Consider the following 26,736-nt stretch of genomic DNA (forward strand, 5'->3'; position numbering starts at 1 on the left):
CAGGATTTGGGACCTTGGGCTCGATCGTTCGTTGCTCGAACCTCCAGTGCCACAAAGAAGCGAAAGTGGAACAGCTACCTCCTGAATCAATTTGGAAAGGTTCCTGTTCCTTTCTTCTGTCCCGATTCCAGGAAGAAATGACATCCATGCTCAACAGAACATGGATCAACTCTCCCCACCTTACTGTAGAACTCCCGCCCCTGCACTTTTCTCTCTCACAATGTGTCGCGAGCAACACTTTCACGGCAAAAAGAGGAAAGGGGGAGTGAGGAGTGTCGCACGGGAATTCTTTTGTACATGAATACGCTTTTACGAATGGAATGGCCCTCTTTTTGGTAGTAACCCGTTAATAATGATGATGATGATCACGTCGAATCATGAGGGCGAGGAAGAGGAACAGTTGGGTTAGAAAATAGGGAGATACCTAGGTATGTAGGTAGGTAGTAAAGGAGGAGGTGGTAGTAAATAGATACCAAGTATCAACTCAAGTACCAAGTTGCGAAGGGAGGGTAATAGTAGTCTTCTATATATGTCGTACGTACCGAACACGTATGTCGATCGAGTTGGGTTCATGGAAAGGTTCCTAAATTAGACATTAATGACCGGTTCCATCCCTCTATGCGAATGTGCTCTTGATGATCTCAATCGCCCTCTCAGTGGCTTCGAGCATGTGCCAATGTCCCACACTTTCGAGGACCGTCTGCTTCGCATTCGACCCGAGATTCTTGGTGGTCGTCTCACCAGCCGCGACGGTCGAGACCTTGTCTTCCTTGCCCGACACCACCGCAACTGGCATCTTGATGCGATCCCAAGGAGCAGGCGTGCTCTTGGCCAATGCCTCACAAGCGAGAGCGTACCCTTCAGGATCTTGTCTCGTCAACATCTCGCGAGCCAGGGCCACTTCGCCCTTCTTGGACTTGTACGACTCGGGAGCAAAAGCGTTGCCGACGACGGTATCAGCGATGCCCACGATACCATTCTCCCTAACAGCTTTGGCACGGCCTCCCAGTGCTTGCTGGCCTGCTTCGGGAGGTGGATTGACGGGGCCGAACAAGACCAGGCTTTTGACCTGTTCAGGGACTTTGGCAGCAAGGTGCAGAGCGATCAAGCCGCCTAACGAATGACCGACGACATTGACGTCCTTTAATTTCAACTCTTCCATCACAGCTGAGACGGAAGAGTCAGTCACCATTTTCTCGCCGTACAAAACGAAGTTTCCGACGTACCAAGACAATCTCCCACGTAAGAGTCGATGCTAGTAGTCGCTGGCGTAGAACTGCGGCCATGGCCAGACCAGTCAAAGCGTACAATGTTATAGTCTTGAAGCTCGGGGACAAGAGGCTGGAAAGCATTCGTTGTGCCACCTAAGCCGTGAATGAACAAGATCGAAGGACCGCTGGGGTTTCCCTCGGTCTCATAGAACAACTTGCTGTCGTTTGATGAGACATAACCGTGGGCGGACAGTTTGGATGCCATTGTGGAGGTGGTTCTTGGTCGATGAGAGTGAAGCAAGAAGTTTGTGATTGCATATGTCGACTGGCCTTCATGAATCAAACGGCTTTTGAATGCTTGGATGAGCCCATGGTCAACGGATGGATACTGTCCACATGCGGATAGATGCCGCACTTGGCCGCATTAAGTCACACTCACTCGCTCCACTGTGATGATCCATCCCTCGCTTCTCCGCGATTCTCCGCCGAGTTGGAACAGGTGTAGACCTCGATGAACGAGAACCACGGAGAAGGACTGAATAACGAATCCTTTCGGCTTCCTCTCCGTCAACAGGTCGTCTCAACCATTTTGGAGACCACTGACAAATTCCGACAACAATTCAAATATCGGAAACGGGTCGTTGAATGGAAACATTGCTTTTGCCAGGTGGACATCAATTATGCTCCCACACGTGTAGGTCGTCCGTATTGCCTTGCTGGCATGCTAAAAAGGGATGCCTAGCTACTCAACTGTATTATTCGAGTAAACAGGTAGTCGCGGGCGAAAAACCTATCAAGGAACGGCCTATAGAGATAGGTAGAGGGTAGCGATAGTAATAGGTAAGTATAGGTATTCCTTAATAGTATATCTTAACTAAAACTTAAAGTATAAGAGAAGGAGGCTTCCCTTAGGCGGTAAGTATATAGTACTTAAATAATAAGGGATTATTACGTATTATAAGTTATACTTAGCGGTTCGTAATACACATTCACCCTCCAGTTAGGTAACGAGTCTGATAGCTAGGTCAAGGAGAGGATAACGTCACTTCCTGAAGGCCAGTATATTTCAGAATTAAATTGCCATTTCTTTGCGGACCTCTGTTACTCGAGAACGAAAAACCTAATAATAGTCATATGCGGTTTAGTCCTAGAGGGTGAGCGAAGGCCGCCTTAACCTGGGCTTTCAACTGAGCCACTACCTGAGCATCACTAAGCGCTCTCCGAGCATTCCCCTACGTAGCTACGTAAGGCCTAATCAAGCCCCTGAGCAGTTGGCTCAACCTTCCCCTTACTTAGGCATCTGTTTCAGACAGGCGTTGGGAAGCCTGCCAGATTCCCTGCTCGCACCCTACTGCCTCAATTTTCTTGCGACCATGAGCCCAATAAATCTGCGCCGCCTAATCTTGGAGTTAGCCCTCATTCTCCTTAGTTTAATTCCATACCTCTTTTTTCCAAAGGACTAACTAGAATGATAGTTCGGAGTGCCCCCCGGACAGTTTGTGATCAATAGAGCGAAGAGCCCATTAAGTGCATCGCGAGAGAATTATTCTTCACGGCTGCCTTGTCACCAGGTAAGTAGCAACCAGTGCGGTACCTTTATCAGGCGCCACTTTTCCAGCACAACAACCACCCGTTCTTTGGCAGGTTGAACCGTAAACGATTGATCAGCGCGAGAAGTTGTCGTGGAGGCTTGAGCGAGGAGATTGGGCTCGGGATGCTGGACCTCGCCCACGCTGTATCTGCTTCTGCAGCTGTAGAAGCGCCACTCGGGCTTTGGAACGGTGCTGTGCGATACGGAGGATATGGTATGTACAGACTACGGAGTACCTGATCAGATTACGGAAGCTCGAAGTACAGAGAGACTTTGAAGACCTATCAAAGCGAGAATGGCGCCGTCCACGGAAGCGGTCGGCAGCTCGGTCGGGCTTCGCGGGGATCGCGAGCCGCCCGAGGCTGGCACGTGGTCTCCTATTGTTCCTGTCTTTCGTAGCTTTGGAACGCCTTCATGCTTGAAGATCCATGCTACCTGAGCCTCCGTACAGCTCGACGCTCCTTCATTATGCGCCCGATAGCTCCCATCCATGCCACTTATGCAGTCTCGCAACTCGCTCGGCCAATGCTTCGGCCATCTGCCTTCTCAATGGTCGTATTTTGGACGCCATGCCAGTCGGATGGTGAGCGTGGGAATGCCCCTGCTGCACGAACCGGATTAGATGGACCAATCTTACTGAAGTCTTTAGTTGGTCTGCATTCCTCGTCACCCCTGCATGGCTGTCGCTTGAGATGGCTTCGTTTTACCACCCCGCTTAACAGCAGCTCTACAAAATATCTTCTCCTTGGTCCCACGATTGTTGATTTACCATTTATTGCAACAGTGAACATGGACAACAATGAGGATGGACTTCCCTACACCTGAAAATATTCTCCATGCCTCCTAAACGATCTTCAAAGGCTCAATCTAGTTCCCGCAGAGCAAAGAACCTTGTAAGCCAGTCTGTGACTGCGCCACAGGCTTCAGAAAACGTGCCTGCGGCAGTCCGGCAGCCTCAGAAACTTGCCAGGAAGCAGAGAAAACCCGACGTAGGTCTGAGATCTCCAAGATATAGCAGCCCTCATAGCTTCTGCGAGATTCACATGCCATCGTCGCGCTGTCTGACCTCTGCGGCTGACGTTTCAGAATATCCAGAAGCCTGAGGTTCAAGGACCAGAGGTTCAGAGAACACAGAGACATACCCGAAGATCTCAAACTTTGCCGCTTTTGGAAAAAAGAGACGATATAGACACGGTTACATGGAAACGCAAACGACGTCCAGCGAAATCATCACTCGTCGCTGAATCTCCCAGTCCAGGAGAATCACTTGTCGCGGAACAACAAGCACACCAAACCACGAACGTGGTACCTTCTATCGACCAACAGAACTCTCCTATAGAATCAGCTTCTGCAGGACAACAAGAACAATTGGGTTTCGACTTGCTTTCAGCCGATCTTCAAACTGAAGAGACTCTCAGCCTCCGGAGTTCCACCGAATCTGAAACCACCACTTGGCTCAGAGATCCACCAGATGCCGAGACAGTTTTCTTGCAGCGCAACGGGTACACAACTGAGTTGAGTGACGACGCATTAGCAGCGATCCAAGTAGTCCTCGGCAAAGAGGCAGCAATAAAAATGGCAGGCATCAGATCTGACAGTCTAGAATTCAGGAAAACCTTGGGAGTAGACCGCAATGTTCTCTCCAATGAGACGAAATGGGACGATCCCGAATGGGCACATCTACAGTCATATCAGCCCACGTTAGACTCGGAAGACGATCCAATTACTGGTTTCTTGGATAGGCTCTGGTTGGCAGACCTTGGGTTTTGCAAAAATCAGCAGGAAGCAATATTTCAGCGGACGGTCATGATGGCAATGATCAACCGACATCGACTTATCTTTGCTGGTGACAAGATAGCAACAGCATCCCCTTTGATGTTCAGTGTCGAAGCCTCGTGGACTTGCCCTCCGATGCCCACACGAAAGTACTACAGACAAAATGAGGGAAACCCTTTTGCCAAAATGCCGAGGCCAGACCTTTGTGTCTCGTTTCGTAGGACCGAGATCCTGGACCCAGACTTTTGGACCACCCTCCTTCCGACCACGCAAGAACTCATTTGCTATGAGGGCATAAGAGACCTCAATAATGAGGCAGCCCGGGCCTTTGGGTTCTTCTTCGTTGAGGCCAAAAGATCCAGGCTTTGGCCGGACGACGAAACGGCTCTCAACCAGGCTCTCAACGATGCCAGTCAGGCACTCCATAACATTTATGAATTTTTCAGAGAAGCAGGGCAAACTACAGAGTTCTTTTTGCGCGTGCGAGTCTTTTCCGCTACTGCCTCCGAAAAAGGCGTCATAATACGCGCCCACTGGGCATGCGAGCTGACCGAGAACACTAATGTGTCGAAAGCACGGATCGATCCAAAGTATCCTCTTCAGTTCCGACATCAGATTTATCAAAGCTTTATGGGCGACGGCTTCGATCGCTTGAAGGTTGTGGAGGCATTTGAAAGGATCATGGTGGGATATGGACAAGAACAGTTGCTGCCTCTTCTCAAGACAGCTGCAAAAAGCGTGAGGGTAAAGGCGAGCGAAGCCTACGAGAACAGGGGCCGGAAACCATGGGAAAGCTTTTTCAACGATTACCGCTACGGCCAGTCCGGAAAACCCGGTAGCAGAATGACTAGCCGGCTGCCGACACCAGCGGGTGGAAGCAGCCCACGACATGATCCGACGCCCAAAGACACCATGTCTATGCGAGACACTTTCACGTTCAGTACGACTAGGAGGGAGTATCAACAAGACCCAGAAAGCACCTCGTTGAGCCAAGGCGTGGAAGCTTTGCAAACAACCAGCTTCTACTCGCAGCGCTCAACGAGCTCACGGAATCAAGATCGAGGTCCCATGGCCACCGAGTACGACAACACCCCAAGCAAGAAACGAAAGATAGGGACAACTAAGACGTGATGGCGGTTCATTTGACCCTATCCAGGGCGTTTGTTTTTATACGTCTGTGGAGGTGTGTGAGCTAAGCTGCAACTCAAGGAATTTATCTATCTGCCAGTCTCGGATTGTAGAGCTGCTGCACGAGCAATAGTATCAGCCTGTTCTCGTTCCGGTACGAGCGAGCGTCAGGAATGAAGATGAAGTAAGATCCTTTGGACCATGTATGACGCGAAATGCGTTTTAACTAGCCGCGGGGCTTTCTGACGCCAACTGAGGAGCCCGATGACCATTTCCGGCCGTCGATGATATGGGGATTAGAACTGCAGAATTCGCCATGTCAGAAGGGGACGAGGAACGGTAGGTTTTTCACGTGATACTACCTAGATCACTCGCGAACCAAAAACTTCATGGCCATTTACGGGATGATCCTAGAGGGTGAGCGAAGGCCGCTTCCAGCTGAGCTTTAGCAGAGTCTTCGGCTGAGTACATATCACCCGAGCGCTCAGGGAGCGACAGATGAGCCGAGGGTGAGCAAAGCGGCGAGCGGCTAATCAGAAAGGGAAGATTCAGGGTACCGAGTACATTCGAGGGAATCAATCACCCCGCGTGTCCCGCTTGCTTTCGACGTGTAACGAGGCTGAAGCCCCTAAACTCAACAAGGGGCATGACTAGATCAGTCACGTCAGCCTAAGCTTTGGGAGCAGCTCGGAGCTATTTCGACTCAGTAGCAGGAACCAGTATCGGGGGTTGTGAGGCTACATCTCCCAATTCCCTAGTTTGTTGACAAGTCCATATCACCACAGATCCGTGTAGCTAGCACACCGCTGTCTTCGTTCCGAGCATGGGAAGGGCCCATGCAAGACTAGCAAGCCAACGGCTCGAGAAAGAAGCAGCGTGCGCGAGAAACACGGAGATATGGACGCGCCCGCTTTAATTGTAGAAGGAAGAAGAAATAGTTAAATGGAGCCACGCTGAGCATGCGATAAGTGCGCCCGATCTCGAGAGACGTGGATACATCGCCACTCAGACCCATATGGACGCGCAGAGTGAATCTGCGTGACTATTCTCCTCAGCGAGCATGTGATATGGCAACAGGCGAGGAGTGTTGGTGTTGTGATGGTCCAAGAAGAGACACAAGAAGATGGTGGAGGCACGCCGCCAATCGTAGCGTCAGGAATTCGCTAAAGGAGCAAGCGCAGCACCCAACAACTACGGCGGACCAGACAAAGCAAAAAGCAGGTTTCCGCAACTGCATCTTCAATCAAATCTTCCATCTTCATTTGCATGAACACCCGAGCTCATTGCCTCACACCGACACCGTCCATTGTTACAGTACAACCCTTCAAGATGCTCGCCCAACTATCTGCCCGTCTCCGTCTGCTCCGGCCTATCCTTGCCGGTCTTCCTCTTTTCAGATCTTCCGCGTCCAACGTCACATCGAGAACATACTTCACTGCCCTCTCCCGAAGCTCGGAATCTCCTTTGCGAGTCTCACAATTCCAGCTGCCCCTAAGCACACAAATTCAGGTGCGGGGGATGAAGACGCGCTCGTCGGTGAAGAGGTTATGTGATGGCTGCAAGGTACGCTGTCCCCTGTTGAGCTCGAGACCAGTCGTGCACATTCGCACCCATTGGACCTCTTGTCTCCGGCACCCCGAGGTGGCTCTGTGAGCTCCGCTGACATTTCCCGCTACGTTTGACAGGCCGTCCGCCGCAAGAACCGCGTCTTCATCATCTGCGACAAGAACCCTAAGCACAAACAACGACAGGGCAAATGAATGTGTTCAGATACGCGTACAGTTCCTGTTGAGGAGTCGTCTAAGCGACACCATCGGGGGACGTGAGTCCCGGCAGACCAGCGAGCCTTTTTTTGTCCTTTTCGAGGTCGATCGGACCGAGCAGGCTCCCTTCGCATAAGATGGGCTGTGGCTGCTGCAGTGGGAAGAAAAAGAGGAGCTAATGGTCCATAGACATCAAAATCTACTACAATCCCCCCTCAAACGCAAGCCATGATGGAAATACTCTGTCCAAGCGCACTTTGACGCCAACAAGAGCAGGTTCTGTTCAGGCCGAGGAAATGCATGATCTGGAATGGCCGTCATCGTGTGGCTTCAGTGCACTGCCATGTCTACAAGAGAAGCATAAATCTCAACCAAGAGGGACAGCACTCGGAAGAACGTGTTCGAGCGGCAAGATAACAATTCTATGATGGTGCAAGGGCACCCATTCAATAGGCGGAAGTCGCCTTATATTAGGAAGAGCGCCGAAATTGACGGTGATATAGAAAAGGAATGAGCTTGTAATATATGCGGTCCGAGTATAGGTGAACAAAACCTCGCTACCTAGGTAGGCAGAACTAGATCATCGGCTTATCCGAGTGTTGTCGAAGCAAACTGTTGAGTTCTTCAACTGTCAAATCATGTTTACCCTACTTGTCGTTTGGAGCCGCCAGCACATTGTACTCAAGGTACGGTAGTAGGAGAAACGTCCGTAACATCGTGTATCATTGCCGCACGTCGCACTTCGCACTTCGCACTACAGCACCGATGAACGCTTGTTCTCGAAAACAGCATCTCTTCTAGCCTTTCTGCCCTCTTGCCTCGTGTATCCGCACCTCGCCCTCGCCCCCGCGCTGTCTGTCGCGCACCAGCCAGTCTACAGAAGCACAATGCCGATGCCGCCCCTCTTGCTCTCGTCGGGAATATTATTCGCGTCGATGCCGCCGTTGATGGGCTTGGTGCGCCAGTTGTACAGGTAGTGGTGCAGCTGGCCGTCGCCGGCGCCGAACTTCAACTGTTCCAGGAACAGGGGGTTGTCGTGCAGCGTGAGGGCGTTGAAGACGTCGAATTTCGCCTGACCACGCGTTAGTATTGAATGTACTGGGGGAAAGAGGGTGGGTTTGTGAAAGCAGAGAGCGTGAGGGAGCAACAAACGTACCTTCTTCCCCTCAATCAGCAGGTCCTGGCCCAGCTGCAACAGTCTCTCCTTCAACCCTTCTTCCTTGGGATTGAACGCCTGGTCGGTCGCGTAGTAGTAGAGATAGGCCGCTCGGATTTTGTCGTGCTTCTTGCTCATCTCGCCAATAACGCTGCTTTCCAGGCAGTAGAAGCTCCCAAAGTCGGTGATCTTGCCGTCCTTGCCTTCAACCACAAACGACCACACGACCTGATTCTCCGGCTTCTCTCGATTGAGGAACCAATGGACTATCTCGGCCCTCGAGAATACCTGGGCGAGCTCAAACCGTTCGAGGTACCGCGACAGCAAGTCGTGGACGGCGTCGACGTCTTTCTCCTCCATCTTCCGCCACCCTGGCGTGCTGGTGGTGGGGGGTAATTGGTTGCGGGCAATCATCTTCGCTTGTGTCATCTTGGGCGGCAGAGGCGAGAAGCCGACTTCGTACAGCTTCAACCAGTCGAGGCTTCTGTGGAAGTACCTGCAGCTCCCTACTGGTGTAGGCAAGACGACGCCGCCGGTGTAGATTGCCTGGTAAACGCCCTCCAAGTGACAGCGGCGCGTGACTTCTTTGATGAGCACCGGCGCCAGTCTTCTCGATCTCAGCTTCTTGTGGACACACATGAAGTTGATTTCCACCACATCGAGGACGTTTTGCCGTATGCGCAACTTGATCGGGATGCCAAAGATGGTCGCGACCAGAAGTCGGCTTGGACCCTTTGCTCGGACGCCCACGTGCCAACTCTTCTTCCAGCCAGGCGACTTCAGGGCCCAATCTAGAAAGACGGCGGAATAGTTGAAGCGAAACATGGCATGGTCGTCCTCGACGTAGTGTAACGAAAGAAGCTTGTAGACCTCTTTGATTTCCTCGTCGTTGGTCAAGTCGAGTTCCACCCACTCGTACCCTTCGGGCAGAGGTGCGGCTGTCTTGGGCACCAGTTCCGGGATAACCTCTTTGATCGGGCCATCTGGTTTATCCTCCTCTGCCTTTTCGTCGAAGCGCGGTACCGGTTGAGTCGCCCAGAATTTGTAAGACGCCATGTCCTTTTGATTTTTCCCCGTCAACGCAAGTCCACTCAGTAGTTGTGAGACGTCCATCTTCTTGAGCAGTTCGTTTGCTTTCTCTGGAGAAAGCCCCGCGAGCTCGCCTTTGAGGGCAGGGTTCATGTCAAGCAGATTCTCTAGCGAGTCGCCGGCCAGACTGGAGGCAGGTTTGGAGGGGTCTGTAGGTTCTTCGGGGGACTTTTTGCCGGTGATGGCAGAGACGAGTTTGGATTTCTTGGACCTCTTCTTTTTCTTCTTCGCCTTTCCAGAGGACTTTTCCGTTGCATCGTGAGTGCCTTCTGTGGCTCCGTCCTGGTGCTGTTCTTCCGCGTCGGACTCTGATTCCAGTTGCTCCTCGAGCGGAGCACCCACTGGGTGAGATTCGGCCATCGAAGCGGTGGTCAAGAGAGAATCGTGGGAGACGGGATCGAAGTATAGCACAGGTTATGGGGGTTGGCTGACAGGAGATAAAACAGCGACAATCTCAAAACTCTGAGATGTCACGACAAGTCACCAGAACTGCAGAAGTGCAAGGCACACGAACATCCTTTCGAACCCAACTCCGCAGGTCGCCAACTTTTGAGTTGCCCGATGCAGCTTGGCACTCAGCCTTGTAAGGTCGGCCGCAGCACCAGGTAATAATAACACAATGGAGGGGCAGCACATTACGCGAGGCCAGCTGGCACCTACAAGAGCAAGAGGGGTTCTTTAAGATGGGACTTGGTAGCACCCTAACCAGCAATGGACAGACTCGTACTCGTAGACTCTTGTTTCAGTTTTGGGCATTGGTGTCGTGTTCGAGAGCCAGTAAGGGTCCGCATGCATCGGGCATCAAACATTAGGTACATACCTACTCGTATGTAGGCGTCAGGTACCGGGAACTTGCTAACAAGAGTCCAGGCTGTTGATAGGCGAGCCACGCTGTTCTCCTCCAAGTGCGTGCTTTGGTTCACCGCCCAGCCGCCCCTCAAATCATCCCGCCTGCCCCGCCCAACAGCCTGGGTGCCTAGCCTTTCCCCAAGGCCTCTTCCCCAGATTCTTTCTTGGCCTTATCAAACGTTCTCATCTCGGGCCCGTTTCTCGAGTTTGCAAAAGGCTTACAAGATCCAACATCAACGTAGAGTCGTTCACTTCGATATTTCCCGCGCCCTCAGTTCATATCCATGGATTCAGACATGGCAGATGCCGCACCACAATATGCCCAGCCTACGCCATGCATTTCCGGCTCCGAGCACATCCTCGAGCCGCCCTCCTCCTTGACGACACCTCACCTTTCGATTTTTGGGTCGGGGTTCCGGATACGACGTCAGATTCTGACGGACCAGAAAGCCGCGGCCGACAGAGAATTCGACGACTGGTGTCGGCAGGAGGAAGCCGCGGGGCCCCGACCGTCCCAACCGGACCCTTACGACCCGTTCTTCATCCCAGACTCGATCCTGCTGTACGGGCCCGTCTCTCCACAGAGGAAGAGCAGACTCCTCCAGCTCCCGCAGGAGCTCCTCACCGACATCTTCAAGAGGGTCAAGATCCCTCACTTCCAGGTCTCGCTCGCCCTGACGTGCAAGACCATGGCGCGCGTGGCCGCCCAGCGGGGCATCTTCTCCCCCTGGCGCGGCTACCGCGACAAGGACGGCCTCTTCCGCCTCCTCGAGCGGAGGAACAACTTCATCCCCCCGCACCTGAAGCTGTGTCGCGCCTGTTTCCGCTTCTTGCCCTGGAGCGGCGGCGAGTACTGGGACAGGCAGATGTCGTCGGGCGTCTTTGACCGGTCCAACCTCAACTGGTACGACATCCTCATGTGGTTTTATAATCGCGTCGCCTTTCAGTATCGATGTCCCTGGTGTTGCGTATTCCAGTACACGAGCTACGCCAGTCAGGGGCTCTATGAACGGCGCAGGGTGAATGGGCCACTCGGCCTCCTCGACACCCGCGAACGCGTTTGTCCCGACTTGAACAGGCGGATGGATAAACCGTGACGTTCGAACTCACCTCTCACATTTAATCCACATTGTACGTGCGAAAACCGATATACAGTGCCACACAAAACGCTAGAGCAAAAAAAGAAAAGGGATACCGGCCCTTTTCTCCCCTGAAAAGCACGAGCCCAGCCATTTGCTCGAACTCGACACTCGTATATAGAGCTTGAATACAAGGTCGACCGCGGACCCACTGAACGCACCAAGACAACAAGACTCGGACGACGGCAGCGGAAACAGCAATAACCAGAAATACTCTCACCAACTTTCGCCCCGTTTGTTGCCGAAATGGTTTGAGTCCTTCTTCCGCACCGACCACGTAACCACGTCCAAAGTACACGCCGCAATACCACTTCCCAGCTTTCTAAAATCTATCAGAGACTCTGGGGCAAAACGAAGCGTTACACAGGACGAGAGAATGTGCCTCCCAAAGACATATTATGCCAGAGACTGGCTTTGATTTCTTGTAAAACCCATCAATTGAACTCTGAGAAGCAATGGTAGTGGGAAGACACTGTCACTGTCCCCCCTGCGTGCCCTGTCATCCCGTCACAGCTAAGGGGGAAAAAAAAAGCCAGGGCAAGGCCACACAGGCACATCTGGCGAACGAACCTCCAAGCATGTTAATCTTTTCAGAAATGATACATACCTACCTCATCGGGCTAGCTAGGAAAGGGCCCGGTGCGAGTGGATTTTACGAACGTGATGGGGAGGCATACAAGTACATACAAGACATTGTCGCACTCGACTGGAGGTTACACTTACAAACGCAGTGATGAGTAATGACCTTGGCGAGTATTCAACAGGAGGAAGGATTTTAAAAACCTGGTAGCTCGTTCTCATTCTAGGACGCTCCTCAGCGTTCGGAATGTTTCATCCATATTTTCATCTAGATCGTGGATCGCGTAAAACATACTGTGCAAAGCCAGTTATCCTTTTACGCACCCATCGACAGACACGGGATGGATGGATGGATGAAACTATGATGTATGTATGTGCTCAGCTCAAATGAGACGGATGCAGGACGTAGGCGGGCATATAAAAGCACCCTATTCCCCATCTTCACCTACTCTCTTCCTCGAGCCCTTCTTACTCGCCTTTGATCGTGGCCTCGTGACATCTTGTGATGTTCCCTTGGTCTTTGACTTGGATCTCGACTTCGAGGCCGCAGGGCGCTTCGTCGAGGCTTCATCACCCGCAAATTCTCCGTCATCGTCGATATCTCCGTCCATAACCAGGTTGGGCGAGGTGTCAGCAGTATTGTCATTCGTGCCAGGCTGGTGTTCGACTTCCTCGATACCTTGGATCTCGCCGAGTCCGTCAAGAACCTCAATCTCGTCCTCATTTTCGCTCTGTTCCTCGTCCTCATCCCCTCCGTCAGCCCGTCGTTTCCGCCGTTTCTCTGCCTCTCCCCTGAGCCTTTTATATGCATTTCTCATCCGTCCAGACTCTTTGCCGGTGCGATTTCTGGGCGCCATCGCTTCCGCTTGCGCTCGAGCCTGCCCAACACCCTCGCCGCCGACAGCAAGTGCCTTGCCATGTGTTCCTGGGTTTCCATTGATGCCCCGTCCGCCGACACCAACCGTTCCCGAGAAAAATCGGGTGATGTTGCTCTGCGTGCCCTCCACTTCTCGCCGATTCATATCCCGAATGACCGGGACTAGAACCTCATCGGTCCTCTCCTGCGACCACCCGATCGTCGCCATCAGGAAGCCTCGTAATTTGTCCAAATCCGGCACTCCCCATTGAAATGGTTCCGGGTTTGAGTCGACCTCCGGATTGAGGTATGCGTCATCCACCCTTAAGTCGGGGAATCCTGTTGGCAGAAACAGACGTTTCTGTACCGTCTTGCGGAATTTCCGTCGAAAAGGGGTAGTCAGTTGGTTTTCCAGATCCTGGGGTCTGCCAAGTTGGATCTTCTCACACCACGCCTTGAATTCTTCTAGATTCTCGAAATCGGTGAGAATCTCTAGCGCAGTCACAGGTCCAACGCCAGGAACACCCTCGGTGTAATCACTGCCTAATAGATGCGCGAACCTGATCAATCTCCGCCTGTCCAGCAAGAATTCCTTTTCAAGATCTGAGGAGAGATAGCACTCGACGTATTTCGCCGCGTTGAACATGTTCTTGTATATCCTGGTTCCTCCAAAGAGAAAGATATCTGAGTCGTCTGTGACAATTCCATCCACCAGGCCCAAGCGGACAAGTTCGGCACACTGCGCTTCAGCCTCCATTGGTGCGGTGATGTACGGCAGGCCAAACAATCTCAGCAGTGCTTGACATTCTTGGATCATAGTCTGCGTGACTTCGTCGGCATCTCGACGGTCGCGTTTCTGTTGGGACCGCAAGGCTTTGAGTTCAGCATCGAAATCGCGCATAGCTTGCTCAGTCGAGGGACCTTTGGCATGATTGAGGGCGGATGTGAACCGGGTGTGTTCTTCAGCCTCTTCGGCTAGCTGGCGCATCAACTCTTCCTCTGAGGCAGAGAGATAATCGAAGTCTTCTTCTTCGATTTGCGCCGCGTCTGGAATTTCCGTGATGCCCGATTCTGCAACGGGTTGTTCGCTCAGTCCTGAAAGCCGCACTGGGAAATCATTCGTCGACATTCGGCCTTGATTTGACGCAACTGCAGGCTCCATTTCGACATCCTCAAATTCCTCACCTTCGTCTTCATCTTGGGCGGCAGTTGCGGTGTCGTTTTGGCGCGGGGAAGGCTCCTCTTCGACAGTACCGAGCGATCCTGGACTCGCTGGTTGTACAGGCTGCTCATTGTCCGACTCACTCCATTCGACTTCCTCAAAATCACTTTCATTCGCCGCGACATGTTCAGTACCAGCCGGCTCAGGCAAATACTGAGGAACAGCAGACGGTTGAGGCGGTGATGCTTGTATGTCTTCAGCAATCTCGCCCATCGTCGGTGGTGGCTCTTCCTCGGGTTGGTTTTCGGCTGCAATTTGTCGTCCAAGCTCGTATCGCTTCTCGCGCTCTTCGTCTCTTCTCCGTCTTTCGAGATCTTCAACCTCTTGAACTACAGCAATTTCAGGTCCGCTGGGAGGGACAGGCTCATCGACAGGTTCCTCAGATGGTTGGGTCAACAGTGGAGCTTCCTCCTGAACAGTTTCCTCTTCAAGATCAATTGGCTGTTGACTTCTGCCTTTGTCATCTTCAGCCTCCAGGTCGATCACTTCATTGGTGTCGTGGCGTCGTATGGTGTCCCATAGATCCGCATTTTCCTCTCTGTGCAGATCATATGAATCTTCTGTAGGTGCAGTTTTCGATTTCATATCCTTGACATTTGGAGTGGCATTGAACCATTCCGGCAATGGCTGAGGAGGCCTCTCCTTACGAAATGCATCTTCTCCAAGATCTCGATCGAATCCACCTGATAGATCTTCCTCGATTTTCTTGGATTTCTTCTTCCCCAGCAGTGATTGTCCGAGGTTGAGGGACTCGAAGGGCAACGGGCCATCAAATTTTGGCGCGGCAGTGCTTGTGATCTTTGACGACGTCGGACTCCGGTCTCTGACATTCGTTTTGGGCTTGAGCTTAGTTCGCCTTGACTCTGCAAGGGCAGCTTGTAGGTCGAATCCATCCTCCTCTGCAGACTCCTCGGCGGGTACTTCTGGTGCTCCTTCAGCCAGCCATCCTCCGCCTCCTCGGTCGTCATCAGTTGGCTCCTCCAAGGACATGGCTATGGCGCGTTGTAGATCCTCGTCATGCTCATCCGGCTCAGGATATAGGGGCAAAACATCCTCAAATAAATCGTCCTCGTCCTCGGGCCCTGTTTTGTCCTCTGGGACAAATAACGACTCCTCGGCCGTTTCCATGGGTATGTCCCGAACGGGAGGATGGGAAGGCCGTGTAGTCTTCGGAGCAGCTTGGGTAGCGGTTGAAGCGGCCTTCCTTGCTTCATATACTGCTTTCCTCTTTCTCGCGATCTCTTCTGCCACCTCCTCATACGACATGTCATAATCAACGCCAGCTTTCCTCTTCCGAGCCCATGTTTTTGGGAGCCGGTTCAGGCCTTCAATCGCGACATCTTCGAACTCATCCTGATCCGAGTCTGCAGAGAAAGCGACTTCAGACTTTCCCTCATCTTCCAGATCGATTGCATTCTCCTTCTCGGTACCCTGTCTGTTCGACACTACACCCAGCGCCCATCCGCCCTCCACCCCTTCATTCTTCACCAGAATATATTCTTTCCCCTTCTCACCAGCGATCCTGCCACCGCCCTCTCTCAGAAAGTCTCCTTCCACCATACCGTTCAAGTGCATGAGCCGTTGCGTCAACTCGTTTCTCTCCTTGACTCTCTCGATCTGAAACTTCGAGAAAGCCATGCGGTCGGGAAACATGCCGTCGAGCTGCTCTTTGGAGTAGCCCATCCTCAGCCTCGATCTCAACCTCGCGGCATTCAGGATGTTGTACCTATCTCCTGCTGGGAGGGAGAGGAAGAAAGGGCTTTCAAAATCAATCTTGCTGAAATCGTAGAGGTTGATATCCTCGCCCGAATGAAATTGTCGCGCGTACTCTTCCAATTCGGCCTGAGACATGATCCGCGGGTCGTTTGGCGCACCCATCTCTTCAAGGCTCACATCCAAGTCGGGCAAATGGTACTGGTCTTTCTTCCTGAATTTTTCGCCTCGACCAGCCGAGCGTTCTTGCTTCGTCATGCCCAGCTCTTCAACGTACACCAAGTCTTGGTCCGCCGGTAACTCCTCTTCGGGTGTTTTCTCTCGGTCCGCTCTCCGCCTCTTTTCCTCTTCCTCGGCCGCCCGAGCAACCTGCACGGCGAGCAACTTTCCCGCCGTCCTCGCCGCATCCTCTCGTCTACCCTCCCGTCTTCTCTTTCTCTTCCGGATGGTCTCTCGCTTCAGTACCGGTGCCCCGCCATCAAACACAAACACGGGCTTGATGCCAAAGTAGAGCAGTTTGCATATGCGGCGGAAGAAGCCGACGACGTGGCTGTTGCGTAGGGCATTGCCCTCCTTGTCCCGCACCGCTTTGAGGAATTGGTAGATCCAGATGGAGGCATCGACGGCCAGGCGTTTCCGATTCAGCGAGGCGAGTTGGGTTGGACGGGCGGTGGGGGCAACCACGGTCCACAGCCCAGTAACACCCATGATTTAACGCTCGAGGTCAATGAGGAAAGGGTGATAAAACCGTGCGCCCGTGACTCCGCTCTTGACGCTCTGCCGTCCGGAGTCTGGAGAAGGACTCTATTGCCACCATTGCTGCAGCGCCGCGGCAGCACATATGATGGAAAGTGGGAAATGCTGCTGAAAAACGATGATGTATTCTGCGGTTTGGTGCCTGAGTCACGCGATAATGACGCGAACTCACATGCCCAGCCCCTCACCGAGTTCTACGGGTCAAGGCAAAATGAACTAGCACCGGATTACAAGATAGCCTTGATAATGAGAGGATTGTGTAGTGACTCCTTGATCACAATCATGTTGTACTAAATTCTGCCGCCCGTCAAGGCCCATTCTACCGAATTCCCACCTTTTGCAACGAAAGGGGCGCCTCCCAGCGGCATGTACTTGACGCCGTGCTAGACCATAAAGGGGCATCACAATCAGCCCCATAGAATAATGATCATGTAAAATCCCAACACAAAAGAAAATAGAGTAATCGAGACAAGGCGACTTAGTTGCCTTCTTCCTTGGCATTCTCAGTCGAGCCTGACGGACCAACAAGAGTGGGAGCAATCCTTCTCCTCTTCGACTTGGTTTCCTCCTTTTCGCTTTCGCTTGTTGCGCCGTCCCTCTTGCCCAAAACAGAGCCACTAATAGAGCTTGTTGCAGAATGTTGACCACCATGAACACTTGCAGGAGTCTGAGGCGGCGTTGTCATCGGTGGAATAGCTATCGGAGGACCGGAATTGGAGGCGGTCACCAGGGGCACATGTCCCAAGGTAGGGGTGGCATTATTTGGGAGACCCGAAGTTTGGACCGACGTCATTGTAGCTATTGATGACTGCGAATTGGATCTCGTCGGACTTCCAGGACGGAGTACAAATGGGGCTGGTGAAGGATGTGATGGTGGTACAGGAACAGGAGATGCTTTTGTCAGCGAAGGTGAAGCTGCAGCGGTAGGTGTTGGAACAGGTGTTGAATTTGAAGAAGACGTTGGTAAAGGTATCGAGGTTGTAACAACCGGATGGCTATATGTTGGATGGGGCCCGGTGTAGACCTGGCCCAATTCACCCGGTGCGAACGCCAAAGTAGAGCAAAAGCCATCCGTAGAGGACATCAGTAGTGTAAGACCGTCATTTGACCTGCGTCACCTTGTCAGTAATATTCTTGCCTCCAGAGCATTTCAAGACGTACCAGGTCAAATCTGAGAAAGTGGCGTAGTGAAGATTGCTCACGACACAGATAGGGGTGGTTTGTTGGGTGTCGTAAACAAACACTGCGTCTTGCGTTGCCACGGCGTAGATCATTCGATACGGCAGGGAGAAGGCCGGAGTGGGTGCAGGGCTGGCAGGCTCACCATCGATCGATGGTTTCGGTGAAGGGGCAGACATCGAATCAGGACCAGGAGTAGAAGCCGACAAAGGTGGAGGCTCCATGATCGTTGATGAGCTCTGTGGAACTATAGGATCTGGCAGGAGAGGTATCTCTTCGCTCGCCGACGAGGTGTCGATTGTGATGTGGTTTGTGGGTTTCGGGGTGGAGCGCAAGCTATACAGGATAGGAGAGCATTTGACCGCCACGGACGGCTTCTTGTGCCCAGGAAGGTGGGCTACTGGAGGCTTGTTGAAGCCAGCTCTTGTATAGATGTAGACGGTATTTGTCACATCATCCGTGGTCTTCATTGGATCAGACGCCATTGGAAAGCTGGTCTTATAGTGTCCAGCAGGTGTAAACAAGAGGCTGCCGTCTGGTGAGAACGTAAGACGACGGAAGAAAGAGGTCATGGTTTCGTTGTGGTAGATATTCGTGTTCTTTACTGCTAGACCCATGGCTGCACTGAGACTCGGAGACGAAATCTCTGGTCTAACGGCTGGGAGCGGTAGCGAAGGTGCCGGTGAAGCAGATCGTCGGAACGAGGGCGACGAGCCGAAAGATGACCGCCGGCTTGATGTTAGGAGAGGAGGATCCATAGGTAGAGGAGTTGTCAGAGGCGTTCCAGGGTTGGAGGGCGCAGGAGACGCAATGGCAAGGTTGTTGGCACTGGAGTTCGAGGCACGGTGCGTCAACTCTGCTGGTGCCGGACTGTTGGACGATATCCGTCGACCGGGGAGATCCATCTTGTTGAACTTGCCGTGGGTGGATAGTGTGGGCGTGCCATCTTTGAGCTTGAGAGCATAGATGTGGACCGATCGGTCTGATGACTGAGTCGCAACGAACTCGTTGAGGGGATCCCAAGCCACGCCTTGCACGAAATGACTGTGTTCTGCGATTTGGCGGATCATGGTTCCTTGGGCAAAGTCAGCAGCGTCATGCTGTGAGAGACATCAACTTCCACACATACCGGTATGCGCATTGAAAATCCTCGCCGTGTTGTCGACCCCACCGGTAATGAAATATTGGCCGTCTGGCGACCATGCCAGGTCATAAATTTCCGCTCCGGTGGAAGTCCTGCACATGTGTTTAATCCTCCATGTTTCCTTGTCATCGGCATGTTCATCGGTCAAGGTGGCCATGGAAGATTCGGAGGGCACCCAAAGAAGGACGTTGCCGTCATCGCCGGCTGAAGCCAGCATTTCACCTGCCTTCCGTCAGCAAACAGCGTTCAAGCCAGCTTCAGAGTACATACCCTTGGGACAGAACCGGACGACATTGACGGGTTGAGTATGCCTGGTGAGAGTTGACAGGTAGGTTACTTTTCTCTCCTCGCCTTGAGCTTCAATGCTCCATAACTATTTTCTTCCGTATCAGCAGATTGTACCGAAGAGAGGAGCGAACAGAGAGGATTTTGTACCCGGACATTGTTATCACTATTCTAGTCAGCAAAATTGTAGGATACGTCGTAACGGGAGAACTCACTTTCCAGCCGTAGCTAGCCTCCCTTTACCATGAGGATCGAAATGGACCGAATAGATCGGCTGGCTCTCATGGTGCCACTGAATGAGAAGCGGTCCGGCTTTCATGACGGCATTGGAGAGCGGCCTCGAAGGCCACTTGACGGAAGTTCAAAATGGCTGGTTGAAGTTGTGGATGAACTGAGCCGTGGAATATGTAGCCGATTCTTGTTGGCGCTCGTGTACAGGTAAGATGCGGTGGGTAAACGGCAGGCGGCAGAGGAGCTTTCGTTTGCGTTCTTTGAGGCGGAGATCAACAACCGGACCCCAGCAGAGAGTGCTTGCTGAGTCAAATCGTGTAATGAAGTGGACGAGAGAATACTTTTCTCATTCTCTGAGTATCGGGATAGAGGTTGAAACAAGGGCTATTGGTCGTCTGAGTAGCAACGGGCGCAGTTCAACCATTACTAGTCGAGAGACAAAGAGATGGGCCGCATGCCTCGTCGTGGAGGGTTGCCAATGTGCTCCGCAGCCAGATTGGAATTGGGCGGCTTCAAAGGTGGAGAAGAGGTCCAGCCCTGATCTTCCAACACTACGTGTACCTCGAATTGTTGCTTCACAGCTGCTATAGGCTCGCATTCAGCTACCTCTTGTTATCTTGCTGCGGCCTACTCCCTCCCACACGAAAAAAATCCTGGACCTTGAAAGTTTGACGCGCCCGTGTCTCCCTCATCACCCACGTCTGGATGCCTGGCGCGTCTGACCACATCAACCTGGCCAGTCACTCATTCAACCCTGGGGCCAAACTCGAAGTGAGCGCCATCCTTTTTTCAACGTGAAACATTTCAATTCTGGTGGGATTGGTGAAATTCTATTGCATCCCCCCAATAGCATTAGGTCATCACTCGACATAGACTTCTTTGCTCCTAGAGCTCCAAATACCAGCTGCCTGACCTTCTCGGGGGCCATGCCCTCCGGATTGCAGTAGTACATTCCCAGCAAGACCACCAAATCTCTGCTCCTTTCCTTCGACTCGACTGATATCGACCGAATTCCAAATTGTTGTACGAAAACCGATGCGCTTTTCCGAAGACGTAGCTTCCTGAAGCTGCCTGTGTCTCTTTGTGTGTTGGAATAACCCTGTTGCGCCAACCGACGCCGATTAAACTAGAATCAGTCGAGACGGCACGAGGCCATGACGGCAAGGCCTCCCAGACCTTGCGGCCAACCAAGATCCGAGTCATAGACTTGGTACATTGCCCACTGTCTGTACAAGAACGAGTGACAAGACCGACGTTGCCGGAAATACAGGTCATGAGAAACGCAGGAATGACTGAAGATGTTTTCTTTATTTCGATGTCGTGATCCCTTAAAAGCTCTGAGCCGACACTTGTGCTGGCTGAAACAATTATTAGCTTCCGCTATAAGGGGTGAATAAAAGCCGGAAACACGCACCGGACTGTTGAGCATATTCTGGCGGGCATTTCTACCCTTCTTAATATGACTCTTAAGCGCACTCGAATCCAGCGGCTTCAGCAATTCGAAGCTGCAAAGCAAATTGCTGGACACCGACATCACAGCACCCCAGTTGTCGAACTCACCACAGTACTGGGAAAGAGTTAGCGATAGTCTCTGCATAGGAACGCTGCACTTACATTCGGCGCAGAGAAGACCGTGACGAGCAAGCGGTCATTGAAAAATTCATAACCATCTTCGACAACCATGTGAGCTCGGCAGACCAGGTCGAAGTCGTGGCGTGCCAGGAAGTCGACGATGACCTTTTTGCCAAAGCAATAACTGACGCCCCGTTCGTTTGACTCCCAATCCTGATCCATGTCCGCTGGGTCACTCCACAACAGATCATTCAGCAGCCCATAATCAGGAACGTCTGTCGGTCGTGCAATCTGCCGGATATCATCCATATGAGACAGAGACGGGGACAGGCCGCCATGGACGCAGAAGATCTTGTCGGCCACAATCGCAGCAATGGGCAGACAGTTGAAGGTGTCAATGAATGTTTTCCAGATCTTGATGTTGCACCTTCGCTTGCATTCGTCGTAAAAACCATAAACTCGAGTGACGTTAGCACACTCGTGGTTACCTCGAAGGATGAAAAAGTTCTCTGGGTATTTCAACTTGTAGCAAAACAAGAGTAGAATTGTCTCAAGAGACTGTTTTCCCCGGTCGACATAGTCGCCCAGGAAAAGATAGTTTGCGTTTGGGGGGAATCCGCACATTTCGAAAAGTCGGATCAGGTCATTGTACTGGCCGTGAATATCCCCCACAATTTTGACCGGTGCCGTGAGCTCCAGCAGTGCTGGCTGAGAGAGGAGCACCTCCCGTACGGCGGTGCAGATTGCCGTAATCTCGGCGTTCTTAAGGCAGACAGCTTTCGTTACCTTGGTGGTGTAACCAGCATCCAGGAGACGAGAGATCATGTCGTCCAAATCCATGTCATTCACTTCGCTCATGCCCATACCACCTCCTGGAGAAGCACCTGGCAACTCTGCCAGTTTGGCCCGCAGTGAGGCCTTGGTCTCTGGGGCTCGCGGGTTGATCTGGTTCTCCCGCTTGACCAAGATCGAATCCCCCGCCTTTTGCGTAGATGAATGGACATGAGCCTGATGAGGAGCTTCCTCAGAGACTGCGCCTACCTCTCCGGTCCTCTGAGCACGATCCACCGACTTGTGACCTTTGCCTACAGACTTGGACTGGGTTGGTGACGGTGGTCTTGCAGGAGTGTTGGCACCTGGTGATGGAGCATCATCGTCGTCGTTGGGCGACGTAGGAGACTCTACCAGAGGGTTGGTCGTGATCTTCTCTCTCGGGGCTCGAGAAGAGCCCGAACGGCCACTGGCAATAGAACTGGCGTCAGCCTTGTCGTTGTTTGGGACTTCCGACCCCGCAAGGGTGGAGCCCGACGCCCTGGGGCTGTCGTTGGTCTTGTCATCTCCCGAGCTCTTTATTTTGCTTCGAATGGACGATCGGATGGATCGCGAGGAACTCTCCCTCGTGTCGGATTTGGATATGGAGGGATACTGCTGTAATGTATCCGGCAGATTAGAGGACGAGCCGCTCTTCAGTGGAGTTCTAGTTCCATCGCTGCTCTTTGACTGTTGTTGGCCCATTGAATTCTCGGCCTGGCAAAGATATGGCTGATCGCGGGAGAAGAGGTCGGGGTTTGAGAAACGAGCGGGTCAAGGAGGTTTGAGGAGTGAGATAAGCAGCCGCTTTGAGGAATGCGTTTTGGCGACTTTACTCAAGGGCACTGTGAAAGGAGCACACTGGAAGTATGCTCAAACAAAATCCACCTTCAAGTTCTGGGGCGCGATGTCGCTCAGTCGGCCGGCTTCCTGCGATGGAACTAGAGGGATAAGTGACAAACAGCGACTGTTCATGGAGGTGTGCTTTGTGGACTGGGTTTCCTTGGTCTCGCCTGCATGAAAGAGGTCATAACAGGTCAGCAAAGTCATCCAGCAACGAGTCAGAGGTCGAGCAAGCTAAACAAGAGGGATTTCTTTTGTAAGGATAGAAATGTCGCATGAGGCGTGGATGGTGAAACACGTTGCGTCACCGTGCGGAAGGGCTGGGATGGGAACTGACCTGCTGAAGAGATGGCGATTGGAGACGACCGAAGACAACAGAATCAAAGCACGTAGCACCTAGATTGTAGAGCCTAAGAGATGGTGGAGGTGGGAAGCTGAGGACAACGATCTGAGGGTTGATAAATAAATTGGGTGTTAGAATTCGTGGAGGGAGCAACATGAAGGCCCGAAAGTGCAGGCAGGGCACCGCAGGCCATTCGTACACGGTCTAGTTTCGCGGCGCCAGGCAGTTGCCTGCTCTGGTTGGCCACCTGTTCGGCCATATCGGCTTCGGGGCCCAGAACATTCGAACTCTTTAAGCCCACCAGCCTTAGTGATCACTACCTAAACCCCTAACTCCTAGTCACCACGCCCCAATTTGGCTCGTAGGGGAGCCCAGATGAGGTCACTTTGCGTACTATGATTTTGGGGTCTTTATATCAGTGATTACTGTGTTGCTTCGGGCCCGAGGGCTCCTAACAAAGTTACATACGTATACAACACCTGGTCAGCTCAATGCTGGTAATGCCGAGAGCAGCTTGGCGCAGATCAACACGAGAGTTTGATCCCGTTTGTCCATAGACTGATGCTTTCTCTGCAGTTGATTCGCTTTGATTACAGCTTCCAGTGCATTGAGTTCCTTGTTCCTCCCTCCCTTGAAGTGCTGTGGGAGAGGCGGTCAGTTCTGCGGTCCGTCACAAGAGGGCGAAGCGTAACTTGGCTTCTTCACATGCCTCCCCCATTTTGTGCCTTGACGACAGGTAGAGGGTACCTAGTCGCCAATTGCTGGGAATACAGCAAAGCATTTCCCAATAGCTCGATTCGAGAAGCTTGCCAATACTCGTAGGCAGCCAGTAGAGCTTTCGCAGGGGTTCACCATGTCTCCAAGGACAGGGTACTCTGATCAAAGTCTTGCTTGGCTGGCGTGACTCTTCCACCGCTTCATGGTCGCGTCCGAATTGACAAGGACTGGCTGCCGGGCCAGTCTCTCTTCTCTTCTACTTCCATCTTTGCAATCTGCTTGCCTGGAATGACAATGAGGCCCACGAATCGCGATGTCATGTCCACTCTGCTGGGCTGTCCCGTAGTCTTCAGCTTGTCAATCGCGACCTTTTCGGTCGCTCTAGTTGGCATTCTGTACTCGAATGAATTGGAAAGGATGATGTTGCTGTCACTGTCGGTGCATCGAAATGTTCCCGAAAATAGACGCCCATCAAGAACAGTGACATTGAAGGTCTTTCCAAGCAAGGATTCGAGGAACTGTGTAGCCTCGGCTTCTTCCATATTGGAGGCAGAGAAGATGTCGATAGGAAGAGGGCCGAAAGCCTCTCTTTCGTAGCGTATTGTTGGATGTATCTTCCTTATGATGAATTGAGGAGAGAGGCGGAGGTTGGGGAATGGAAAAGTTCCGTAGCAACATTATCAGAGGCTCAGCCTTGCCGTTGGTCTTGGCAACGAGGCTGAGAGGCTAAGCCCAAATGTCAATGTTCCTCACTAACCCAAGGCAAGTTTCAAGGAAGCCAACGAACACTTCATTAACAACTCATATCAGGAGAACTGCATTATGTAGCAGAGTACACGCTAGTACATTCTCTAAACACAAGGTGAGGCAGGAGAAGATCACGAATCAGCCGTTTCAGGCCTCGTTTCGTTTCAATGTGACATGCTCGTTATTCTGTTCGTCTTACTTCACTTCCAACTTACACTACCTTTACTACGTATTCGGCCCTCTCTGATATCTATCGGCTCGATATTTGCTGTCTAGTACTTATCCCACGTCTTCCCTTCTTCTTTTAGGCTCGAATTGTGACCAATGACCCCCTAAAGATATCCATCCGCAAATTCGTCACAGGCTTGTCCATTACTGCTGTGAGCATGTCAAAACGAGTCAAACGTGCACCACTAAGACGGGCCAATCGGAGACCTGAAGTTCGAGTTACCAACCGCGCTCCCTCAACGCGGGACAAAAGACGAAACACCTTTCATCCAGCTCCACGGTCAACCATGACCACAAAGTCGAATACTCGATCACGTTCCGAATCAAGCGCGTCTACAAGCGAGTCTATAACCACGCTATCAACGGATTCATCGTTCAATGAATCTTGCTCTCGGGGATCCCGGGACGCTGCGAACAACTCCGATGAAGGTGAAGATGACCGACGTGTGAATGATGACGATTTCCCTAGTTCAGCACGGAGACGAATCAACCCTATCCTAAAACTGAGGTTTGATAATCGGGGAAAGGAGAGCCAACAAAGACCAAGACTTCTGTTTCGGGCCTTCGACACCGAACATGGACTACATGCTCGCTTCTTTCAAGGCTGGCCCTCTTCAAGACCTCTACCGCCACCTCCAACATATGGTAGCGACAAATTCGGAAAGCTAGCTTACCGACATCTTGTCCAAGATAGAGCATTTCCATCGCCCTTCTTGTCACTTACTGAAAATCCTAGACGGGCATTGGAGCTCCACCTCGCTAATACTTCAGGACATCGGTCTTTGGCGATTTTGGACTATAATGTACTCGAAGAAGAGTTAAAGAAGCTATACGGTTCAGATGCTGGACCTTGGCTCGTCCCTGAAGTTACAAAAAGATACAATTTCACGGACCTGGCGAAGGTTGATGATGATCGGCCTCGTACACTCATCGAGGGAGATGGTTACACAGGTAGAGGCGAAGTTTGTGATCCAATCCTGAATCTCAAGGTAACTCAAACTAATGTACTCTAGTTCCTCATCTGGGCCTCTGTACCCTGTGATGCTATTGCTGTACTGTCTTACGATGAAGCCCTCCGGGTCTATCATGTCCTCGATGCACTGGAACAGTCCAAATCAGCTATGGATGAGTCCTCTGGTTCACTGATTGGTAAAGTACGAATCACTTTCAACATTACTTACTGTGTTTAGACTGACCATTACAGTGTCTAAGGGGCATCCCACCCGTGTATAAAGCTGTGGTGGGACGTAAACTTGCTCGTGTGTTTAAGATTCCTGGTTACGAAAAGGATCGTCATTCAATCTATCTTGAGAGATTTATTGAGGCTGTTGAGGCAGGCTCACCAGATAGCGCCTCAACTGAGGGAGAAGACAAGACCGGATTCGACACTGAGAGTGTTCAACCTCAAGAACAAGCCACTCAAGTGCATGATTTCATTAGGGAGCTTGAGATGTATGCGACGATCCCAACACCAACTCCACCTCGTATTTTGAATCAAGAACAACAACCCACAAACACAGAGCCGGCGCCTACAAGTCTACCTCGACAGAGTCCAACGGCATATTGTGATCGACTTCACTTCGGAGGCCTCCCACAGCTGTCATGAATCAAAAACCACACATTCTGAGTCTGCGAAGACGAAGAAACTCCAGACGAGCAGCGTAATGACGGAAACAAGAACAATGATAACCACGACAGTCGACAGACGACAATCCGACTTTCATCACAACAGCATCACCGAAGACGACGATGAAATCCAGATTATTGCAGAAAGGCATGGTAGCCGACGCCAGTGGGTCCGCACCAGAA

At 52.0% G+C, this 26,736-nt stretch overlaps 10 protein-coding genes across 10 annotated transcripts; 4 read left to right on the forward strand and 6 right to left on the reverse strand.

The window, feature by feature from the left end:
* Positions 1–616: 616 nt before the first annotated feature.
* Z517_03490 (uncharacterized protein) lies at positions 617–1,476 on the reverse strand (the record flags this gene model as incomplete). The annotated part of the gene is made up of 2 exons (XM_013432594.1): positions 617–1,167; positions 1,227–1,476. The coding sequence occupies 2 exons, from the start codon at positions 1,474–1,476 to the stop codon at positions 617–619; spliced, it is 801 nt and encodes a 266-aa protein (XP_013288048.1).
* Positions 1,477–3,638: 2,162 nt separating this feature from the next.
* Positions 3,639–5,709, forward strand: Z517_03491 (uncharacterized protein; the record flags this gene model as incomplete). The annotated part of the gene is made up of 2 exons (XM_013432595.1): positions 3,639–3,791; positions 3,889–5,709. The coding sequence occupies 2 exons, from the start codon at positions 3,639–3,641 to the stop codon at positions 5,707–5,709; spliced, it is 1,974 nt and encodes a 657-aa protein (XP_013288049.1).
* Positions 5,710–7,035: 1,326 nt separating this feature from the next.
* Positions 7,036–7,466, forward strand: Z517_03492 (ribosomal protein L36; the record flags this gene model as incomplete). Its single annotated transcript, XM_013432596.1, has 2 exons — positions 7,036–7,269; positions 7,392–7,466. The coding sequence occupies 2 exons, from the start codon at positions 7,036–7,038 to the stop codon at positions 7,464–7,466; spliced, it is 309 nt and encodes a 102-aa protein (XP_013288050.1).
* An 877-nt stretch (positions 7,467–8,343) lies between these two features.
* Positions 8,344–10,074, reverse strand: Z517_03493 (uncharacterized protein; the record flags this gene model as incomplete). The annotated part of the gene is made up of 2 exons (XM_013432597.1): positions 8,344–8,541; positions 8,626–10,074. The coding sequence occupies 2 exons, from the start codon at positions 10,072–10,074 to the stop codon at positions 8,344–8,346; spliced, it is 1,647 nt and encodes a 548-aa protein (XP_013288051.1).
* Positions 10,075–10,859: 785 nt separating this feature from the next.
* Z517_03494 (uncharacterized protein) lies at positions 10,860–11,660 on the forward strand (the record flags this gene model as incomplete). Its single annotated transcript, XM_013432598.1, has 1 exon — positions 10,860–11,660. The coding sequence occupies one exon, from the start codon at positions 10,860–10,862 to the stop codon at positions 11,658–11,660; it is 801 nt and encodes a 266-aa protein (XP_013288052.1).
* A 1,049-nt stretch (positions 11,661–12,709) lies between these two features.
* Positions 12,710–16,780, reverse strand: Z517_03495 (uncharacterized protein; the record flags this gene model as incomplete). Its single annotated transcript, XM_013432599.1, has 1 exon — positions 12,710–16,780. One exon carries the CDS (start codon positions 16,778–16,780, stop codon positions 12,710–12,712), a length of 4,071 nt encoding a protein of 1,356 aa, XP_013288053.1.
* A 526-nt stretch (positions 16,781–17,306) lies between these two features.
* Z517_03496 (uncharacterized protein) lies at positions 17,307–19,755 on the reverse strand (the record flags this gene model as incomplete). Its single annotated transcript, XM_013432600.1, has 6 exons — positions 17,307–17,937; positions 17,990–19,082; positions 19,137–19,373; positions 19,422–19,524; positions 19,587–19,602; positions 19,652–19,755. The coding sequence occupies 6 exons, from the start codon at positions 19,753–19,755 to the stop codon at positions 17,307–17,309; spliced, it is 2,184 nt and encodes a 727-aa protein (XP_013288054.1).
* A 1,240-nt stretch (positions 19,756–20,995) lies between these two features.
* Positions 20,996–22,754, reverse strand: Z517_03497 (uncharacterized protein; the record flags this gene model as incomplete). Its single annotated transcript, XM_013432601.1, has 3 exons — positions 20,996–21,025; positions 21,082–21,234; positions 21,282–22,754. The coding sequence occupies 3 exons, from the start codon at positions 22,752–22,754 to the stop codon at positions 20,996–20,998; spliced, it is 1,656 nt and encodes a 551-aa protein (XP_013288055.1).
* Positions 22,755–24,152: 1,398 nt separating this feature from the next.
* Z517_03498 (uncharacterized protein) lies at positions 24,153–24,494 on the reverse strand (the record flags this gene model as incomplete). Its single annotated transcript, XM_013432602.1, has 1 exon — positions 24,153–24,494. The coding sequence occupies one exon, from the start codon at positions 24,492–24,494 to the stop codon at positions 24,153–24,155; it is 342 nt and encodes a 113-aa protein (XP_013288056.1).
* A 720-nt stretch (positions 24,495–25,214) lies between these two features.
* Positions 25,215–26,496, forward strand: Z517_03499 (uncharacterized protein; the record flags this gene model as incomplete). Its single annotated transcript, XM_013432603.1, has 4 exons — positions 25,215–25,889; positions 25,941–26,081; positions 26,132–26,379; positions 26,448–26,496. 4 exons carry the CDS (start codon positions 25,215–25,217, stop codon positions 26,494–26,496), a joined length of 1,113 nt encoding a protein of 370 aa, XP_013288057.1.
* Between the last annotated feature and the right edge of the window lie 240 nt (positions 26,497–26,736).

The sequence above is a fragment of the Fonsecaea pedrosoi genome, assembly GCF_000835455.1.
Source record: "Fonsecaea pedrosoi CBS 271.37 unplaced genomic scaffold supercont1.2, whole genome shotgun sequence".
Taxonomy (NCBI): domain Eukaryota; kingdom Fungi; phylum Ascomycota; class Eurotiomycetes; order Chaetothyriales; family Herpotrichiellaceae; genus Fonsecaea; species Fonsecaea pedrosoi.